This window comes from Argentina anserina, chromosome 3 (genome assembly GCF_933775445.1).
Source record: "Argentina anserina chromosome 3, drPotAnse1.1, whole genome shotgun sequence".
NCBI lineage: Eukaryota > Viridiplantae > Streptophyta > Magnoliopsida > Rosales > Rosaceae > Argentina > Argentina anserina.
Genome location: NC_065874.1, coordinates 17,742,650 through 17,763,522, shown reverse-complemented (window position 1 = coordinate 17,763,522; position 20,873 = coordinate 17,742,650). Strand labels below are relative to the sequence as shown.

General features: G+C 40.7%; 2 protein-coding genes and 1 pseudogene across 3 annotated transcripts in view; 1 reads left to right on the top strand and 2 right to left on the bottom strand.

Moving 5' to 3' along the window:
• LOC126788376 (DNA-directed RNA polymerase I subunit RPA12-like) overlaps window positions 1-20,873 on the top strand; it is a 265,399-nt gene that overhangs the window by 64,897 nt on the left and 179,629 nt on the right. The gene's annotated exons all lie outside the window — the stretch shown is intronic.
• LOC126788367 (protein PLASTID MOVEMENT IMPAIRED 2-like) lies at window positions 32-2,632 on the bottom strand. Of its 2 annotated transcripts, XM_050514352.1 has the most exons (3): window positions 2,405-2,632; window positions 2,178-2,306; window positions 32-2,050 (listed from the first exon to the last, which is right to left on the bottom strand). In XM_050514352.1, the coding sequence occupies exons 2-3, from the start codon at window positions 2,298-2,300 to the stop codon at window positions 281-283; spliced, it is 1,893 nt and encodes a 630-aa protein (XP_050370309.1). In that variant the 5' UTR covers window positions 2,301-2,306; window positions 2,405-2,632; the 3' UTR covers window positions 32-280. The 2 variants fall into 2 exon arrangements, with proteins under 2 accessions (XP_050370309.1, XP_050370310.1); XM_050514353.1 differs by lacking the exon at window positions 2,405-2,632 and having other exon boundaries at window positions 32-2,081; window positions 2,178-2,278.
• LOC126787199 (pentatricopeptide repeat-containing protein At2g29760, chloroplastic-like) lies at window positions 8,556-13,244 on the bottom strand (annotated as a pseudogene).

The window sequence follows — 20,873 nt, the reverse complement described above, 5'->3', positions numbered from 1 at the left end:
GTTGAGAAAGGGTGCTTGTTGTACGATTATGACTCGCATGCTTACAACTCTACTCTCTTTTATAACAGACATGAATCCTTCACAACTATGGCATTATTGTACATGAATACTCTCATGCACACACTACTAGATCACTCAGACTACACATTTTTGGAAACCAAAAGCTTTATTGAGGAGCAGTTATTTGCAAAAGAACAGAGCTATGAGAAGCTCCTAAAGCTAAAAGTATTTGAGAGGTGTAGTTTCTAGTGGACTCAGTTTTGCATAAACTTGAAACAGATCACTCATCTTTTTCAATTTTCTTACCCCCAAACAATTTTCCCAGATTAGGTATTACCTTCTTCTTTTTCTGAATGGGGAAATTATTAAATTGTCGAGCTCCAGGAGACGCAGATTTTCGGAGCTTGGCCTGCCTTGATGGAGTTAAATTTCCATAGCTAGGCCGGTGTCCAGATGCTGCATTTTTATCCCTCTTTTGTTTCCAGTTTTGTAGTTCTTGTCCCTCAAGCATCCTCTGTCCTGAAGACTGTCTTCCAGGTCTAGAGGCCTCTTGCTCTTTCTCCTCCACCATCGATTCTTTCAACTCTCTCTCAGCTAAGTCTATCTTTATCAATATTTCCTTCTCACTGGCCTTTATAGCTTCAATCCAAGCCTGAGCTGCTGCTACCTTTTTATCAGCAATTTCTTCGGCCACAAGTGCACGTCCTGTCAAGTATTCATATTCGAACTTGGATATGGTTATCGAAGAACTACTCTGAGCCGCAGAAGCTCTCGCTCTCATGCTAGTCTCAATAAGATTTTTGAGATTTTCAAGAGCAATAGCCTCTGAAGATTTGATAGCTTCAAGCTCTTGCATTGCAGCCTCAAATTTGTCCTCAGCAACATCTATATCTGATTCAATCTTGAGTATTTCTGACTTAGTGGTTGCGGCCTCTTCACTGGCCCGATCCTTCTCTTTCTTTGCAGCATCAGCATCCGCCTTAAGCTGTTCAAGAGTGAGAGAAAGACTGGATAGAATTGATTGCCCTTTTTCTTCAGATGCAGATACAGCTTCCAACTTGGCTTTGGCTCTGAGAAGCTTTGAATTGATATTTTGAACAGTTAAATCCACTTTATCTTCTGCCTTCTTTATCCGAGCTGTCTCATCTGTGATATGCTTCATCTCATTTCTTATTACATTCATGGAGGCCATGTATTGCATTCCTTCTTCCTTTACTGCAGCTAGTTCTTTCTTTGCCGCTTCTAACTCTTCTGTGATCGATTGTAACAAGGGTGAAGCTTCAGCTTCCTCTTCTCTTTGGAAACTGGCTTCTGAAACCTGCAAGCTATCAGTCAATGGACTACTACTTTTGTCCATCGCTTTAACTACCTCAAGTTCATTCTGCAACACCTCCACATTAGACAATGTTTCAGATAATCTGGTTTCAAGTTGCTCTGACTGATCAATCTCTTGAGTAATATCTTCCACTTTTTTCCTGGTTTCCTCCACCACAGATGAGAGATGCTTGGCTTCTTCTTGTCTCTCAGTTTCAATATCTCCAAATTCCTTCAAGGCTTCAATCTTAGACAGCTCAACTAGCAATTGCTCTTCATCAGCTTCTTCAATCTCCTTCCTGATAGCTTCAGCTGAGCTTGTGTAAAACATCATCTTTTCATTTGCAGATTCTGCTTGCTTCTCTGCCTGTGACTTCTCTTCCAAAACATTAGCCATATCTAGCTTGAGCAGGCTCAGCTCCTGCTTCAAGAGATGCAATTCTCTCATGACTTGTTCAAAATTTTTGTTATTCTCCACATGATTATCCCCAACAGGCATTAATACTCGACTATCCCCACGCCTTCTTGGTTTCCTCAGTGCTTCAATCTCTCTTGTGTGCGCTCTGGTCACAGTGTTTGATTCCTCAATTACCGAAGACAAGTCTTTGGCTATCTTCTTTGCATCATATAGCTCAATCTGTGCCTGTTCTTTGACCAAGTCTGTGTCTGTTCTGGTTTCTCTGTACCGAACTATGTCCCTCCTTGCCATATGGAGTTCTCTTGCTCTAGAAGGAGACTTTATTTGTAGACAAAAGGATGCAAATGGTCTAAGTACATTAGGCAAGGCATGATTACATTTACAATACAGCAACTAGTACATCAAGGAAACTCAAATTAACTCGAAAAAAAAAACACGAAAATACCTCTGGGCTATCTAACTGGGCATTGTGTTTCTTGAGCAAAGGAGAAGGACTTCCTTCAAAGGTTTTATCTCCATATACTAGACTGTTCGCCGATCGAACCGATCCAAATCTTCTTCTGCTCATCTCAACCTGTAAGTTCAACACAATTCTGTTAACTTCCACTGAAACATTTAGCTCAAATTCGAGCTGAATGTGCATGGAAACAAACAAGAAATAGAGGAGTTTACTTGGAAATGTGCAAGCGTCCAGGAAAGGCTAGCTGCTTGTTCTGTCTAAGGAAGAAGTAGCTGGAGGGTTGATGCTGGTTCTTGTTCTTGGTTTTGTTTGCAAGACAGACGGTAATATTATTCACTTCCATTTGACAAGGCAACAAATTAAGGCAGCTCATTCATTCCTTTGGGTCTGAACTTCTGATGATTGGCTTATATTGGAACTATCGCCAGCCTCATGTTCTCCCTCCCCATATCTTTTTTTTTGGTCAATCCCTCCCCATATCAATTCCCCATCATTAGTCTATTTTCATTTCATCCCCTTTTTTTTCATATTCAGTAATATTGTGACCTTTTTATTCTTCTTTTGTCTGGTGTTAGTTTGAGTGAGTCCAACATGTCACATAAGAAAACCAACTACTGGCTTGTTCGTTGGTATTGGTAGCCATTAATATAAACTCCTATGCACGACCTCCAACATGTCACGGTTCACCGGAGGTATACATTTACGAATTTAGCTGTCGGAGTGGTCAACTGTCACATAGAGAAAAAATTGTGTTACTTTCAATTGGTGTTTCTGTAAACTGTAAAAATAAAGGGACTGAAATGTGAATTTACTGATGGGTTGTAAAAGTAACAAATAATTCCTGCTTGAATTTCTACTGGAGTTAAAGAATGTGGGGGAAGTAAAAAAGATATGAAATGGGGGCTCAAATGTGGTGAATTACATTGTTACACAAAGTCACAAACAATGAAATTGAAATGGGGACAAGTCACAGAGAAAGACAATTTTGGCAGGGAGAGAGAGAGATGAGGAAGCAAACAGATTATCAAGATTTGGAGGCATGCTATAATCCACGTTTTTGGATGCCAAGCCAACCGAGTTGCCAACAAGTAAAGGAAAATGAAACGAAGTCCAAACCCCCAAGGACAAAATATTAAGGTGAATCACAGTGAGAGACATACGTCTCCATATTTGGTAAATCTTTTCTTTGATCTCATCAGAAAACCTGACCTTTAATCTTTGTAGTAATCGACCTCAAATGGTCCAGCAACTCATTCTTTCCTTCCTCCAAGCGTTGCATTTGAAGAGCAGCACTTTTCCTTTTGACATCATCTAAAATCTTCAGGAAAGGGAAGACTAGGATGTAGACATCCTTTCAGCATCTGCTGTTGACAAAATGGAGAAAATCTCAATGAATACCAATTGAAAATGAACTTCAAAATAAAAAATCACCAAGACTCCAAGATCATTCCATAAGGCCTTCAAGAGAAACAGATAGAATAACTTAAATAGTAAATAAACCTCTTTCAAATAGTAGAGGCATTAATTATATGAGTAAGATCCAATGCAAATACTCCAGCCTTTGTTTGATTGAGTGCACTCGCACCACATAATTTTTACCCTCCACTTCTCCTCATCCTATGCCAATTTTTTTGATAATCTTGTAAAAAACGCAAATAAGGGGGAGATATTCCCAGTTCACATTTCCAGACATGCAACTTTGGATCCCATTTTCTTGGTCCTGAAAAAAAATGTGGGGTGGGTTATGTTTGGCAACATGAGTAGACACACAACAAGAGTCTCAACCAAAATGGTTACCCTACAGACAGTTGGTTTCCTACTTCCTTTAACCCAATTATGTACAAAATCCTCCCCAACACACCTGTTGTACCACTCCCTTGCAGGGTGACAAAATAAGGGTAAATTTAAACATCAAAATAAGTGTTTTTAAGTTACCTTTACGGTTAAAAATTTAGAGAATCTATAAAAAAGAGAACTTTCTGAATCCTCATTTATAGGGAGACAAAGCTAAAGAAGATGTTTAGGAGAAAAAGTCATCCAAGGGAAGATACAACAACCCATGTTGCATGTGAATGAAAGGGCAAAAGGTGTAATAACCCTAGATTTTAAAACAATATGTGAATTGTTTTGAATTCTATTAAGTTTTGGAATTTCAAATAAAATGAAACTTATTGTTTGCGATGTTTTGAAACGAAAAACGGAAACGTTTTCGGAACGTCTATTAAGAAAAACGTTACGTTTCCGAACGATTTTATCGACTTTTATTCCGTTGCTCGGTTGTGAAAACTTCCTTCACGAAAGTTGTAGAGCTCGTCGATACGAGTTCGTGGATATGTGACGCGTTCTAATCGGACGACATACGTAAAAGTTATTAACGTCGGAAGTTAGTTTCCGATTTGGAAACTAGTATAAATAGATAATTATGGGATTAGGGTTTCCTTAATCAGAAACCCTCCCTCTCTCCTTTCTCCCCGCCTCCTTTCTTCTCTCTCTCTCCCACCCGACCTTCTCTCCCTCTCTCCCTTCTGAATCGCTCTCTCCCCCGACCTCCGTGTCTCTCACCGCCGGCCTCCACGCACCCACGAGCTCGACTCCTTCTCCTTCCGAGCAAGACTCGACTCCTCTCGTCACCGAGGAGCGACGCCTAACTCCTCTGCCCCCGCAACAACTCGCCACTGTTCAAGCCTCTCTCCGACGAAGCTAGGGTGTAGAGCAGGTGCACCTCCATCCTGCTACACCTACGCTCGAGGGAAGGGACGCGCCGACACCTCCTCGTCGAAATCGACACGATCGGTGACTCATCTCACACCGACCTCGAACCGAAGCTCCACCGAGTAATCTAGGTAAATATTGATGTAATTGAATTGATGTTGTGTTTGTTGGATGTTTGGGGATCGATTTGGGAGATTTCTGATCGAGTGGAGGATGATGGAGGAGATCGGCTGTGTAGGTGGTGAGGGTTGAGCGCCGCTGCCTTAGGCAGCGCGTGTGAGAGAGTGGGTTAGTGTAGGGGCGGTCATGGCCGTGGGGAGGGCAGAGGGGGAGAAAAGAGGGAATTTTGGGGCGGTGGTGATATCACACGCGCCGGTTTTGGGCTCGGCGCGTGGGTCCCACGCGCGGCCCGCCGGAGGTGGCGCGTGTGCCACACGCGCCGCCACGTAGGGCGGTGGGAACATTTTTGACAGAAGGGTATTTTGGTAATTTACTGTGTCGGTAAATGTAAATATAAATTACTTTCAGTAAATGTAAAAAGTAATTTGTAAAAGGTAAATAGTAAATTTTATTTACTGAGATTGTATTTACATTTAAATCGTACGTATACGTACAGAAATACGTATTAATATTTATACGTACAGAAATACGTATTAATATTTATACGTACAGAAATACGTAATAATATTTATACGTACAGAAATACGTATTATTATTTATACGTACAGAAATACGTAATAATATTTATACGTACAGAAATACGTATTATTATTTATACGTACAGAAATACGTATATATTATTTATACGTACAGAAATACGTATATATTATTTATACGTACAGAAATACGTATATAGTATTTATACGTACAGAAATACGTATATAGTACTTATACGTACAGAAATACGTATTAATTGAGTATTGTACAGTAACCGTGAATAGTGAATAGTGAACAGTAACTTCGTAAAATCCAAAAAATTGCTGAACAGTAATCGATTATTACTGTTTCGGCATTTAAAGGTTTACGAAACGATTCTAAAATTCTTTTCTTATCTTTTCAAGGTGATCGTTAAATCGAGGAAAGGAATTATCATCAGGAATTGTGGAATTACGCTCGAGTCGATAAGGTGAGTAAAATCTCACTGAATTACGAATCTACCCTCGTGGTGATTCAACATTTTTGCAAGTGTGTTTACCAAATGAATTACAACATGTATATAATTTAGTGGACCACATATATACAGTATAATGGTAATAAGTACATATATATATATAGTTCATTAAATTACGTACTGTTATTAATTCATTAACAATAGTCATTTCGGTGACGGAAAATTGTGCATGAGTATGTGATTTGAATGGTACAATATGATGTGAGAATATTGTACGTAATTCTTCAGGTGTTTATGAAATATGACATGTATAGGATATAGTGGACTATGTATATATTGTATAAATGGTAATAAATACGAATATATATAGTTTGCTATATAATATACTGTTATGATTTTTATTGTGGATATATCGTGAAAGTTTTAAAACGTACAATATGATGTGTGATTATTGTACATGATTTTATCATGAAGAATGTGAAATATTGTGATTTGTCTTCGGACGTGATGTGTGGTACAATATGATGTGAGATTATTGTACATGTTCGGCAAGTCGGAACCTAGCCTTTGGCCGGGCGAAAGTTACGATACAGTTAGAGCTCTAGTCTGTCTGCCATAGTACTGCATGAAGGTAACGGGTGGTTATCTGCTCATGGGTACTCAGCTTGTTGTGGATGTTGGGTGGCGGGTGGTTACCCAACATCAGCGGTATACTAAGTGAGGGGTAACAGATGTGTACCAGCGCTCATTAGTTACCATTTTGTGAAAGTATTAGAGTAACCAGATGGGTTGCTCGTTTGCTCATGATTGTCATTATCCTGTGTTGATGTGGAGTTGTGTCTTTTATGAGACGAGAGTTATTTTAATATTTTACTCATACGAGCTGTAAAGCTTACCGGGTTTGTGTTTACAATCCCGGTGCACCAATTCGATGGTGTAGGGGATAATTCTGCAGGTGCTGATTAGTGGGGGTTGAGTGACGACTACGGAGGCTCGAAGTCGTTCTTATCCTACTTGTGGTGAGGTTTTAGCGTGGGTTTGTGTGTGAGAAGTTGTGTAATTTCATTTGTGAGATATGTGAGTGATTTGTGAGGATTATTACATTTTCCATCATATTGTAATGTCAAATTATAAAGTTGGTTTGTAATAATCGGTTTGACTGAGTTGTATTTGGAACTCAGAGATGATCCGCTGTTACGCTTTAATGATTTCGATTTATTTGAGATTATTTGGTGTTTAACGACTTTAAAATTTTGAGTTTTTAAGCTCGAAATTTTGGGGTTGTTACAAAAGGACGGTTATTTATCCTCATAGACTGCTTTCAGTCAACCAGTTATTAAAACATATTATGAACATTCAAGTTGAATGCACAAGTGACAATCTGTGAGAATAGGAAGAAGGGCATTATTTGTAAGGCAATGGTCCGATCTAAGATATGGACAACACAGTGACTACATAACTCAGGAATCCAATCAATCACAAGGCAAACATGGCATCTCAGTAAGCCCCCTCTGAGACTTCACCTGCATGACCACTTTATCATAAAAGCATGAACCACTATTGACAAGCAGGACATGCCACATCAGATTTTATCATTTAAACCCTTTTGTTCGAAATAAATTGGAATCCAAATATAGAAAAAGGTTCGATCAATCATAACAATAGATTATTTTCCATTGAAAATGAGTTTCTAAAGTCTGAACAATGAGAAAGAAAATTCCCAACCAAATAGGACGATTCTGGTCAATTGACTCTCACCTTCACTTAGAAATCACTTACTAAAATTCACATCAAGTCCTATATTAAGAAAAAAAGAAGTGTATATTAAGGTGAGGCAATCGCAAAACATCGGATGAAAAAAAAGAAACAGATTAGCTTTGAGACCCTATTTTGCAGACAAACTTTTCACCCGTCCACTTGAATTTGTAAACAGATAAATCTCTAAATGCAATTTTTTAATCATTTGGAAGTGGGATTACTTAGCTTTATCTTTATTTTTATTATCAAGAAAAAAGGATAAGAAAAACATTATAGTAATTTGGAAACGCGGAATAGTGTTCACAGAAAGAAAAAAAAAAACAGGACTTTGATAACCTGAATGAACTATAAATTCAATAGAGTTATATAATTAAATCCAATTTTCCTACAGATGAAGATGACAGAGTTGCTAGGGGATACCTGTTTGAGAGAAGATAACTGAGGATAGGAAAAATATTGAGCCTCCGTGCACTTTTACCCAGGCATTGAATCACCAGAACTCCAATGGGTATTTAGTAACAACTCCATCTTTGGGTTAATCTTTTCTTTTACACTTTTAGGCAACATCGTCTGTAGGTCAACTTCAGATGTTTTTGAGGTTTATGCGTCAACTTTTTTTCCCTTCACAAATGTGAAAACTGTGATCTAAGGCAAAGCCCGCATATGGCACTCCCTTTGGTGTATAACTGTGGCAAAAGAAGAAAAACCATACTATGTTCAAGAAACCTCCAAAAAAAATTATTGGTATCGGTTAGTAAAGAAAACAAATAACATACATACCACAGATGTCTCATAGTATGTCAACTGCTATCTTCATTTGTTTCACCAATCCATTTAGCGTGTTACATATAATTTCACTTTGAGGATGTGATGAGCATCCCACAAGAAACTCATGCACAACACCATTATTGCTGATCCAACTACAGCCGGGCTTCTTGGTCACTCCCTTTTTGTTGTGTTTTTGGCTCATTGATACAATTTGAAACTGTAGGATTCATTAAGCAAATCTGAGTTTAGAATAGAAAAATGACAACACTGCAATTTTTCTATAAGCTCTAGGAAAGTTGGTCTTTTAGGATTCTATTAGGATTTGTATAATAGACTTGGTCTATTAGGTTTAGGAGTCCAAAATCATGTTGTATCAGCAACCCCTATTGATATAAATAGGAGTGGCAAGAGGTTTTCTAAGGATAAGGCAGAGAGCACAGAAAACCGGGAGCTAAGGGTGATAGAGAAATCTAGCAAGGGGCTGAGAGTAACATAGAGATTCCAATAAGTGCTTGTAATCAAGTTGTTATTCTCCATAGTGCTAGTGATTCTCAATAGAGATCACACAAAGGACGTAGGCATTGCCAAACCTCTATAAATTGATGTGTGTTGTGTTTTTGTTTTCAAGTTCATATGTTAGCTTTCTTATATCGTAAAGTACCTAGTAAAAGATCCAGAGAAGTCTACACAACACATGGTACTAGAGCGGTTTAAGGTAACTTTGCAATGGAGAACAACAAAGGCTTGGTCGAAGCAGAAGATGTGAGTACGTCAATTGAGCCCTTCAATGGCAAAGACGAATTCATACTTTGGCAGAGGAAGATGAAACGTGTCCTAATTCAACAAGGTCTGTACAAGGCTACTCTCGGGTCAGAGAATAAGGCCAGTGATATGGCAGACAAGGTTTGGCAGAAGATGGACGAGAGGGCAAGGAGCTTTATAGAGCTACAACTAGCTGATGATGTGTTGCTTGATATATTGGCTAGTGGCGGTGAGAATATGAGCATTAAAGAAACTTGGGATTATCTTGAGAAGGTGTATTCGGATCCTAGGAGTAAAGACAAGGAGAGACAAAAAAGTGCGAAACACATGGTTGTTGTCAGAACCCATGTTTGCTCCAGCAGTAGCACACTTTCAGTTGTGTGTGCAAAGATCATCTACACGAGGGTTGGATGAGATGATGGATGTGTCTTATGCAAAAGTGGTAGGAAATCTGATGTGTGCTAGAATCTGTACAAGACCAGGTATGGCTCAAGTATTGAGCATTGTGTCAAAGTATATGGCGAATCCAAGTAGGCGACACTGGCAAGCAGTGGAGTAGGTTTTGTATTACTTGAGGGACACCAATGAGCGTGTATTTCAGTTTGAAAGACAACAAGAACAAACATGCGATGCTGGTCATAGGGTTCAAATTTGGCAGGAGATTTTGACAAAGGTAGAGCTGCAATAAGTAATGTATTTACTTGCGGTGAAGGTGCAAAGAGTTGTAGGGCAACTTTGAAATCAACTACAACATTGTCTACCTTCAAAGAAGATTGCATGACACTAAAAGAAGCTTCCGCAGAGGCGTTATGGCTTAATGGATTAATGAGTGAGTTTGGGATTCAACAAGGAGTTGTGGTGAAGGATGGTGTCATCAATTTGACAAGGAATCATGTGTTTCAAGCAGAGATGAAACGTGTTGATGTTTAGGGTCATTACAACAAGTGTTGGGTTGGCTCAGAGGAGGGAACAACTGAGGAAGTTCATTGAAGGGGGAATGTCTCAGATTGTTTGACTAGGACTATTGCCATGGAGAAGTTCAAGTGTTGCTTGAACTTGCTCAATCTTACAGCATGTTGAGATTGAGGTGGAGCACCTCCTCACTTGAGGTGCGATGAGGCAAAACGAGTACTGCTAAGGTGAAGGCTCTTGGAGGTTTGTTCAGGGTTACTTCAAGAGATAAAAGACATCCTGAATGTTGCAGTGATCATTTGGTATCAATTCACCAAGGTGGAGATTGTTGTGTTTTTAGCTCATTGATACAATTTGAAACTGTAGGATTCATTAAGCAAATATGAGTTTAGAATAGAAAGAGGACAACACTGCAACTTTTCTATAAGCTCTAGGAAAGTTGATCTTTTAGGATTTGTATAATAGGCTTGGTCTATTAGGTTTAGGAGTCCAAAACCATGTTGTATCAGCAACCCCTATTGATATAAATAGGAGCTCCAAGAGGTTTTCTAAGGAGCACAGAAAACCGGGAGCTAAGGGTGATAGAAAAATCTAGCAAGGGGTTGGGAGTAGCATAGGGATTCCAATAAGTACTTGTAATCAAGTTGTTATTCTCCATAGTGCTAGTGATTCTCCCGAGAGATCACACAGAGGACGTAGGCATTGCCGAACCTCTATAAATTGTTGTGTGTGCTATGCATCTGTTTTCAAGTTCATCTGTTAGCTTTACTTATATCGTAAAGTACCTAGTAAAAGATCCATGGGAGTCTACACAACACTTTTCCCTCATAAACAGCCTCAGAGAAGAGACATCACCCCATCGATGGTCAGATGCAAACACGTTAGCCAGCATGACATAACCACCAGTATTGTTGGGGTAGGACAAGTTTACCAGAAACACATTCAGCATAGTCCAGTCTAGAGTGGAACAGACAACCACCAAGCAAAGCACGCCACACTATACTATTAGGCTCAAAAGGCATGGAAGTCACAACCTCGAGAGCTTCTTCAAGTAAGCCTACTCGAGCAAGGAGATCAATATAGCAAGCATAATGTTCTATATTAGGTAAAATGGAAAAGCTGGAGGTCATATCATTAAATATTTGACACCCTTTCTCTGATAAACCTGAGTGGTTGCATGCACATAAAGCACCAAGGAAGGTACCAGCATTGGGTTGTAAATCGAAATCTTGGATTTTCGTGAACAGTCTGAGGGCCTCATGTCCTTCACCGTTAACTGCAAGACCCATGATCATAGCATTGAAAGAAACAATGTATTTCGACACCATCTGATCAAGAACCTCTTTTGCCTTCTCCAAACTCCCACATTTGGAATACATGTCAATCAATGCAGTGGCCAGAATCTTATTTGATCCAATTACACCTCTGTTTCCTTTACTTTTTCAAGTGCTCATGAACCCACCTACCAAGCTCTAAATCGCCAACTTGAGCACAAGCCGAAAGCACACTCACCATAATAACATGGTTAGGCTTACAACTGGGATCTCCCACCATCAATCAGAAAACACCCAAACACTCCAGAGGACAACCATTCTGAACACACGCGCCGACAACAACATTTCACGGTAGCACACTTTGCTTCCCACTCTCCGAAACCCCATCAAACATCTCCCTACTCTCCTCAATCTTCCCCCATTTCCCATACAAATACACCAGCACAGTCTTAACAGAGTCCAACCCAACAACATTGTCACACACTCGCGCCAAAACCGAAACCCATTTTTCAATCTTTGCCATGTCAAGACTCGAACAAGCCGACAACACACCGACCAATGTACCATCTTCTGGCTGCAAATTCCCCTCCACCATCCTCACAAAGACCCTCAAAGCCTCATTGGCCTTGCCCGCCTTTGCATATCCATCGATCAAAGACGTCCAGCAGCACACCACATTCTTCTCAGGCAAAGCCACACCATTGTTGTCAAGACGGGGTTTCTTCGTGATCCTTTTGTTTGTAGTGGTTTGGTTTTGGTTTCTGTGTATGGGAAGGGAGTGAGGGATTTGGGGTCTGCACGGAGGGTGTTTCATGAAATGAGATATATTGAGGAGGAAAGAGAAGGTGAAGCCATTGGGCGGGGGGGGGGGGGGGGGGGGGGGTGGGGTTGTAGGAGGGCGTGTTCGGCGGAGAGTCTGATGGCAGCGTTGAAAGGGAGGAGATTGGGGTTTTGGAGGGAATGGAGGATGCGGAGAGCAATGTGGGAGATGGGGAGTGGTTGATAAGGTCGTGTTGGTAGGCGTCGAGGAGGAAAACTTGGGCGTGGATTTGGAGGAGGTGGGAGGGTGAGAGAGGGCCTTGTAGGAGATCACCTACCTTCTAAAGAGGAAAACAAGATTTGAGGTTTTGAGATGAGAGGATCCATGTAATAACCCTAAATTTCAAACAACATTTGAGTGGATTTGAATTCTTTAAAATTTTGAAATTTAATTAGAATGGATGTGATTGGTTACGACGTTATGAAACGAGTAACGGATACGTTATGAGAACGTTTAATAAGAAAACGTTACGTTTCCGAACGAATTTATCGACTTTTATTCCGTCGCTCGTTTGCGAAAACTTCCTTCATGAAAGTTGTAGAGCTCGTCGATACGAGTTCGTGAGTATGTGACGCATTCGAATCGGACGTCATACGTGAAAGTTATTAACGACGGAAGTTGGTTTCCGATTTTGGGAGGGGGTATATAAGAAAATGTTGCAACTAGGGTTCCCATAATTGGAAACCCTTTCACCCTCTCACCCCGCCGCTCTCTCTTCTCTCTCCCTCTCTCGGGTTTTTCTCTCCTTCCCCGACTCACCCTCCCCTCCTCAGAAAACGCCACTCCGATCTCCCTCACCGCTCCACCGTGTCGCCCACCGCCTATCTAGGAAGCATCACGCGACCCTTCACTACCGACCCCAAGCTCGACACGCCGTTCCACACAGCGCCGGAGCTCCACCCGACCTCTGGACTCGGCAGAAGAGACGTCCGCATCCTAAGCGCACCCCCGACGAAGCACGAGCACGGAGGAGGACTTCTCTACGCCGATCCTCGCTTGGTGCTCTCTGCCTTCATCTTGGAGACCATCGACGATCCAAGCCCTTCCGAGACCAAATCGGAGATTCAAACTTCGATCAAGGTATTAATGGATGTGTTGTTTGGTTTTGAGTGTTTGATGTTGAATTTGGGATAGTTTAGAATGATTGTGGAGTGAGAATCGGAGGAGGAGGAATTTTAGGGATACCGCCGCCTTAGGCGGCGCGTGTGGAGGCGTGGGGTGGCGTAGGGGCTGCCTAGGAGCGGAGGAAGGAAGAGGGGAGAAAGGAGGAGAGTTTGGAGGCGGCGGTGGCGTGATACGCGCCGTGGCTAGCCTCGGCGCGTGGGCCCCACGCGCGGCCCGCCGGAGGTGGCGCGTGTGAGGCGGTGTGATTAGTTTCGACTGAAAGGGTATTTTGGTAATTTACTATGTACGGTAAATGTAAATGTAATTTTTATTTACTACGGTAAATGTAAATATAAATTACTTTCAGTAAATGTAAAAAGTAATTTGTAAAAGGTAAATAGTAAATTTTATTTACTGAGATTGTATTTACATTTAAATCGTACGTATACGTACAGAAATACGTATTAATATTTATACGTACAGAAATACGTATTATTATTTATACGTACAGAAATACGTATTATTATTTATACGTACAGAAATACGTATTATTATTTATACGTACAGAAATACGTATTTAATATTTATACGTACAGAAATACGTATATAATAATTATACGTACAGAAATACGTATATAGTACTTATACGTACAGAAATACGTATATAGTACTTATACGTACAGAAATATGTATTAATTGAGTATTGTACAGTAATCGTGAATAGTGAACAGTGAACAGTAACTTCGTAAAACCGAAATTTGCTGAACAGTGACCGATTATTACTGTTTCGGCATTTAAAGGTTTACGAAACGATTCTAAATTCTTTTCTTATCTTTTCAAGGTGACCGTTAAATCGAGGAAAGGAATTATCATCGGGAATTGTGGAATTACGCTCGAGTCATTAAGGTGAGTAAAATCTCACTGAATTACGAATCTACTCTCGTGGTGATTCGACATTTTTGCAAGTGTGTTTATCGAATGAATTACAACATGTATATAATTTAGTGGACTATATATATACAGTATAATGGTAATAAGTACATATATATATATATATAGTTCATTAAATTACGTACTGTTATTAATTCATTAAAAATAGTCATTTCTATGACGGAAGTTTGTGAATTGAGCATGTGTGGTGAAATATGACATGTATAAGATATAGTGGACTATATATATATTGTATAAATGGTAAATAAGTACGAATATATATAGTTTGCTATATAATATACTGTTATGATTTTATTGTGATTCTATTGAGCATGTGATTTGAAGTGTACAATATGATGTGAGATTATTGTACGTGATTTTTAACATTGAGATTGTTAAAATATGAGTTGTCTTCGGACCTGATTTTTGGTACAATATGATGTGAGATTATTGTACGTGTTTGGCAAGTCGAAACCTAGCCTTTGGCCGGGCGAAAGTTACGATACAGTTAGAGCTCTAGTCTGTCTGCCTTAGTACTGCATGCGAGGTAACGGGTGGTTATCTGCTCATGGGTACTCGGTGTATTTTGGATGTTGGGTAGCGGGTGGCTATCCAATATCAACGGTGTATTACGAGAGGGGTAACAGATGTGTACCAGCGTTCTTGGTACCCGTATTATAAATGCATTGGGTAACCAGAAGGGTTACTTAATTTCCTCATGAGCTTTTTATTTCATATTTCTTTGGGTCAACCAGATGGGCTGACCATTGGCTCATGGGGGCATTTATATTTGTTGTTTGTGATCTTTCGTATATTTTGATATGCGAATTATATTTTGATTTTACTCATACGAGCTATAAGCTTACCGGGTTTGTGTTTACAATCCCGGTGCACCAATTCGATGGTGTAGGGGATAATTCTGCAGGTGCTGATTAGTGGGGGTTGAGTGACGACTACAGAGGCTTGAAGTCGTTCTTATCCTACTTGTGGTGAGGTTTTAGCTTGGGTTTGTGTGTGAGAAGTTGTGTAATTTCATTTGTGAGATTTGTGAGTGATTTGTGAGGATTATTACATTTCCATTTTTATGTATGGATTATAAATTTGGGTTGTAATAATTGGTTGACTGAGTTGTATTGAGAACTCAGAATTGATCCGCTGTTACACTTTAATGATTTCGATTTATTTGAGATTATTTGGTGTTTAACGACTTTAGAATTTTGAGTTTTTAAGCTCGAAATTTTGGGGTCGTTACAATCAAGTTCATGGTGTTTGGGGGGGGGGGGGGTTTGGTTTGTGTTCTTTCTCGAACGGGCTGGTGGTTATATATGGGACGTTTTAGAAGGAAAACGACGTCGTTATATTCCCTCTCTTCAGTTTTCTTCACCTCTGGATTTTTATAACTCTCAATTTGTTTATTTTTTTCGTGTCATCTCTTCACCATTTATTAAGTTTAGTGGGATGAATAATTTCGCCCGATCTAGCCCAATTCGGAAGTCATTTTTTGATTTTGACAACCTTGTGGTGAGATTGCACTTGGGACGGCAACACGACTCGATCTCCAACACGAATGAAATTATAAGAATGCGGCCATTGTCAGACTCCAATGACTGCTCACCTGTAACGACCCCAAAATTTCGAGCTTTAAAACTCAAAATCTTAAAATCGTTAAACACAAAAATAATCTCAATGAAATCGAAATCATTTTAATGTCGCAGCGGATCACATCTGAGTTTAAAATATAACTCAGTCAAGCCGATTATTACAAACCCAAATGATAATTCAACATATAACAAATGGAATTGTATAATCCTCACAACAACCTCACAAATAAAATCACACCAAATCTCACACACAATCCACGCTGGAACCTCACCACGACTGGATGCGATCGACTTCGAGTCTTCGGAGTCGTCACTCAATCACCACTACTCAGCACCTGCGGAAGTATCCCCTACACCATTGATATTGGTGTACCGGGATTGCAACACAAACCCGGTAAGCTTTACAGCTCGTATGAGTAAAATATTAAAATAACTCTCGTCTCATAAAAGACACAACTCCACATCAACACAGTATAATGAAAATCATGAGAAAACGAGCAACCCATCTGGTTACTCTAACACTTTCACAAAATGGTAACTAATGAGCGCTGGTACACATCTGTTACCCCTCACTTAGTATACCGCTGATGTTGGGTAACCACCCGCCACCCAACATCCACAACAAGCTGAGTACCCATGAGCAGATAACCACCCGTTACCTTCATGCAGTACTAAGGCAGACAGACTAGAGCTCTAACTGTATCGTAACTTTCGCCCGGCCAAAGGCTAGGTTCCGACTTGCCGAACATGTACAATAATCTCACATCATATTGTACCACACATCACGTCCGAAGACAAATCACAATATTTCACATTCTTCGTGATAAAATCATGTACAATAATCACACATCATATTGTACGTTTTAAAACTTTCACGATATATCCACAATAAAAATCATAACAGTATATTATATAGCAAACTATATATATTCGTATTTATTTACCATTTGTACAATATATACACAGTCCACTATATCCTATACATGTCATATTTCATAAACACCTGAAAAATTACGTACGATAATCTCACATCATATCGTACCATTAAAATCACACATGCACAATTTTTCTGTCACCGAAATGACTATTTTTAATGAATTAATAACAGTATGTAATTTAATGAACTATATATATATATATATATATGTATTTATTACCATTATACTGTATATACGTAGTCCACTAAGTTATATACATGTTGTAATTCATTAAATAAACACACTTGCAAAAATGTTGAATCACCACGAGGGTAGATTCGTAATTCAGTGAGATTTTACTCACCTTATTGACTTGAGCGTAATTTCCACACTTCCTGATGCTAATTTCCTTCCCTCGCTTATAGATCACCTTGAAAAGATAAGAAAGGAATTTAGGATCGTTTCGTTAAACCTTTAAATGCCAAAACAGTAATAAACGGTTACTGTTCAGCAATTTTGGTTTATACGAAGTTACTGTTCACTGTTCACTATTCACGGTTACTGTACAATACTCAATTAATATGTATTTCTGTACGTATAAGTACTATATACGTATTTCTGTACGTATAAGTACTATATACGTATTTCTGTACGTATAAATACTATATACGTATTTCTGTACGTATAAATACTATATACGTATTTCTATACGTATAAATATTATATACGTATTTCTGTACGTATAAATATTATATACGTATTTCTGTTTAAAGGTAAATACAATCTCAGTAAATAAAATTTACTAATTACCTTTTACAAATTACTTTTTACATTTGCTGAAAGTAATTTATATTTACATTTACCGAAGGTAAAACTTAATTACATTTACCGTAGTAAATAAAAATTACATTTACATTTACCGTACACAGTAAATTACCAAAATACCCTTCTGTCAAAACTGTCCCACCGCCGCACGTGGCGGCGCGTGTGGCACACGCGCCACCTCCGGCGGGCCGCGCGTGGGGCCCACGCGCCGACACTCTCAACAGCGCGTGTCGCACCACCGCCGCACCAAAACTCTCCCCTTCCTTCCTCCGCCCTTCCCACGGCCTCACGCCGCCCCTAGGCTACTCCACGCACTCACACGCGCCGCCTCTAGGCGGCGGTAACCTCTCCTTCCAACCTCCTCCAACCCCCCTCCGATCTCCACACATCCAACCCAAAATCATCCAAAATCCACACACAACATCAATATCATCAATCCTTACCTTGAATCTCACAGTAGAGCTCTTGAATCGACGATGAAAGTGGAGGAGATCGAGCAGCAGTGGAGGTAGACGGCAACTAGAGGCTCAACCCATTGGCGCGGGTGCGAGGGTGAGATGGGGTGGTGGCGAGCTTGCCCGAGCTCGTCGACGATGGGGAAGCACGGCGATTAGGTCCCCAAGCTTCAATCTGTCGCGTGGGATCGGGGAAGAGGCGAGAGGGAGGAACTCGGGTTCGAGAGGAAGAGAGAGGACCTCGAGAGAGAGTGAAGAGAAGAGGGAAGGGAGGAACTCGGGGTCGAGAGGGAGAGGTGAGATTGAGGGAAAGAGAGAGTGAGGTTTCGGGGTGGGAGAGAGAGAGAAGCCAAGAGAGAAGAAAGAGAAGAGGGGAGGCGGCGAAACAAAGAGAGAGAGAAGGGTTTCCAATAATGGAAACCCTAATCTGAAAATGTCTATTTATACTCGTTTCAAAAATCGGAAATTAACTTCCGACGTTAATAACTTTTACGTACGTCGTCCGATTAGAACACGTCACATACTCTCAAACTCGTATCGACGAGCTCTACAACTTTCGTGAAGGACGTTTTCGCAACCGATCGACGGAATAAAAGTCGATATATAAGTTGCGGAAACGTAACGTTTTTCGAATTAAACGTTCCGATAACGTATCCGTTACTCGTTTCATAATGTCGTAACCAATCACCTCCATTCTAATTTAAATTTCACAATTTTATAGAATTCAAATCCACTCAAATGTTGTTTAAAAGTTAGGGTTATTACAATCTACCCCCCTTAAAGGAATTTCGTCCCGAAATTCAAACTTACTCAACAAACAACTGTGGATATCTGGTCATCATATCTGACTCTAGCTCCCAAGATGCGTCACCCTCATCATGGTGACTCCACAGCACCTTGACTAGCTCAACTTATCTCCTCCGAAGCTTCTTTGTGGATCTATCCAGGATACGAACCGGCTCGACCACAAACGTGGCATTTTCTTTCACTTCAATGGTGCTATGGTCGATCACATGAGACTTATCTGGTACATACTTCCTCAGCATGGAAATGTGGAAGACGTTGTGTACGCCCGACATGCTAGTAGGCAAGGCTAGTCGATAAGCTAGTTCGCCCACCTTCTCAAGTATCTCAAAGGGTCCAACGTACCTCGGAGCCAACTTTCCCTTCTTGCCAAATCTCACTACACCCCTCATAGGAGAAACTTTCAAGAACACATGATCACCTATCTCAAACTCCACATGTCTCCTCTTCAGGTCTGCATAGCTCTTCTGTCTACTCTGAGCGGTCCGGATTCTATCCCGAATGATCGAGATCTTCTCAGTGGTTTCCTGGACCACCTCTGGGCCCATCAGTGCCCCATCACCAACTTCGGCCCAACAGATCGGAGATCGACATGGCCTACCATAAAGTGCCTCATACGGTGCCATACCAATGCTAGAATGGTAGCTGTTGTTGTAGGCAAACTCAATCAATCTCAAATGATCTTCCCAGCTACCCTTGAAATCCAGCACACATGCTCTCAACATGTCTTCCATCACCTGATTCACCCTCTCTATCTGTCCATCCGTCTGAGGGTGAAAAGCTGTACTCATATCCAAGGTAGTGCCCATCGCCTTCTGCAAACCACCCCAGAACTTCGAAGTGAAACGTGCATCTCTATCGGAAACAATAGAAACTGGAGCACCATGAAGTCTCACTACCTCATCCACATATAGTTTCCCAAGCACGTCCACTGAGTACTTCGTCGACACTGGGAGAAAATGAGCCGACTTCGTCAATCGATCGACAATCACCCATATGACATCGTGACCTTTCTTCGATCTAGGCAATCCGGTCACAAAATCCATGGATATCTGCTCCCACTTCCAAAGAGGAATAGTCAGTGGTTTCAACATGCCAGCTGGTCGTTGATGTTCTGCTTTCACTTGCTGACATGTAAGGCACTTCGATACAAACTCTGCTACATCTTTCTTCATACCGTTCCACCAGAATTGTCTGCATAGGTCCTTGTACATTTTGGTGTTCCGTGGATGGACGGTATAGCGTGAACGATGTGCCGTACGAAGAACCTCTTCCCGGAGATCACCATAATCTGGGACACACAATCTTGCCCCAAACCTCAACCCTCCATCGGGTCCAACTCGCCACTCAGAAGGACACCCATCAAGCGTATCAACTACAAGATCCGCCAACTTAGCTCGTGAGAGTCTATCCTGCGCCTGACCCTGTATGATCCTCGTGATCAATGTGGGTTGCACTGTGACACTACCAAGAAAGACCCTCGGTTCTCCTCCCGATGGTACCAAATCAAACTCTGATGCAGCTTCAGAGCATGAACCATTCCTGGACCATAAGTGAAGCTACCACGCCTCTCGGTTTTCTACTCAAGGCATCAGCCACCACATTTGCCTTCCCCGGGTGGTACTCTAATGTGAAGTCATAGTCCTTGAGGAGTTCCATCCATCTCCTCTGCCTCATATTCAGCTCCTTCTGTGAGAACAAGTACTTCAAACTCTTATGATCTGAAAAGAGTTGAAATTTCTCACCATACAAGTAATGTCTCCAAATCTTCAGGGCAAATACAACTGCCGCAAGCTCTAAGTCGTGTGTCGGATAATTCCTCTCATGAATCTTCAATTGTCTCGAGCCATAAGCAACGACTCCTCCATGCTGCATCAACACACAACCCAACCCTTGGAGCGAAGCATCACTGTAAATGACATAACCAC

Excerpts from the sequence above, each read along its gene's own strand:
- LOC126788367 (XM_050514352.1), bottom strand. The coding sequence starts at position 2,300 with ATGAGCAGAAGAAGATTTGGATCGGTTCGATCGGCGAACAGTCTAGTA. Across the intron at positions 2,051-2,177 it reads CCCAGTTAGATAGCCCAGAG|TCTCCTTCTAGAGCAAGAGA; the intron begins GTATTTTCGTGT and ends CTACAAATAAAG.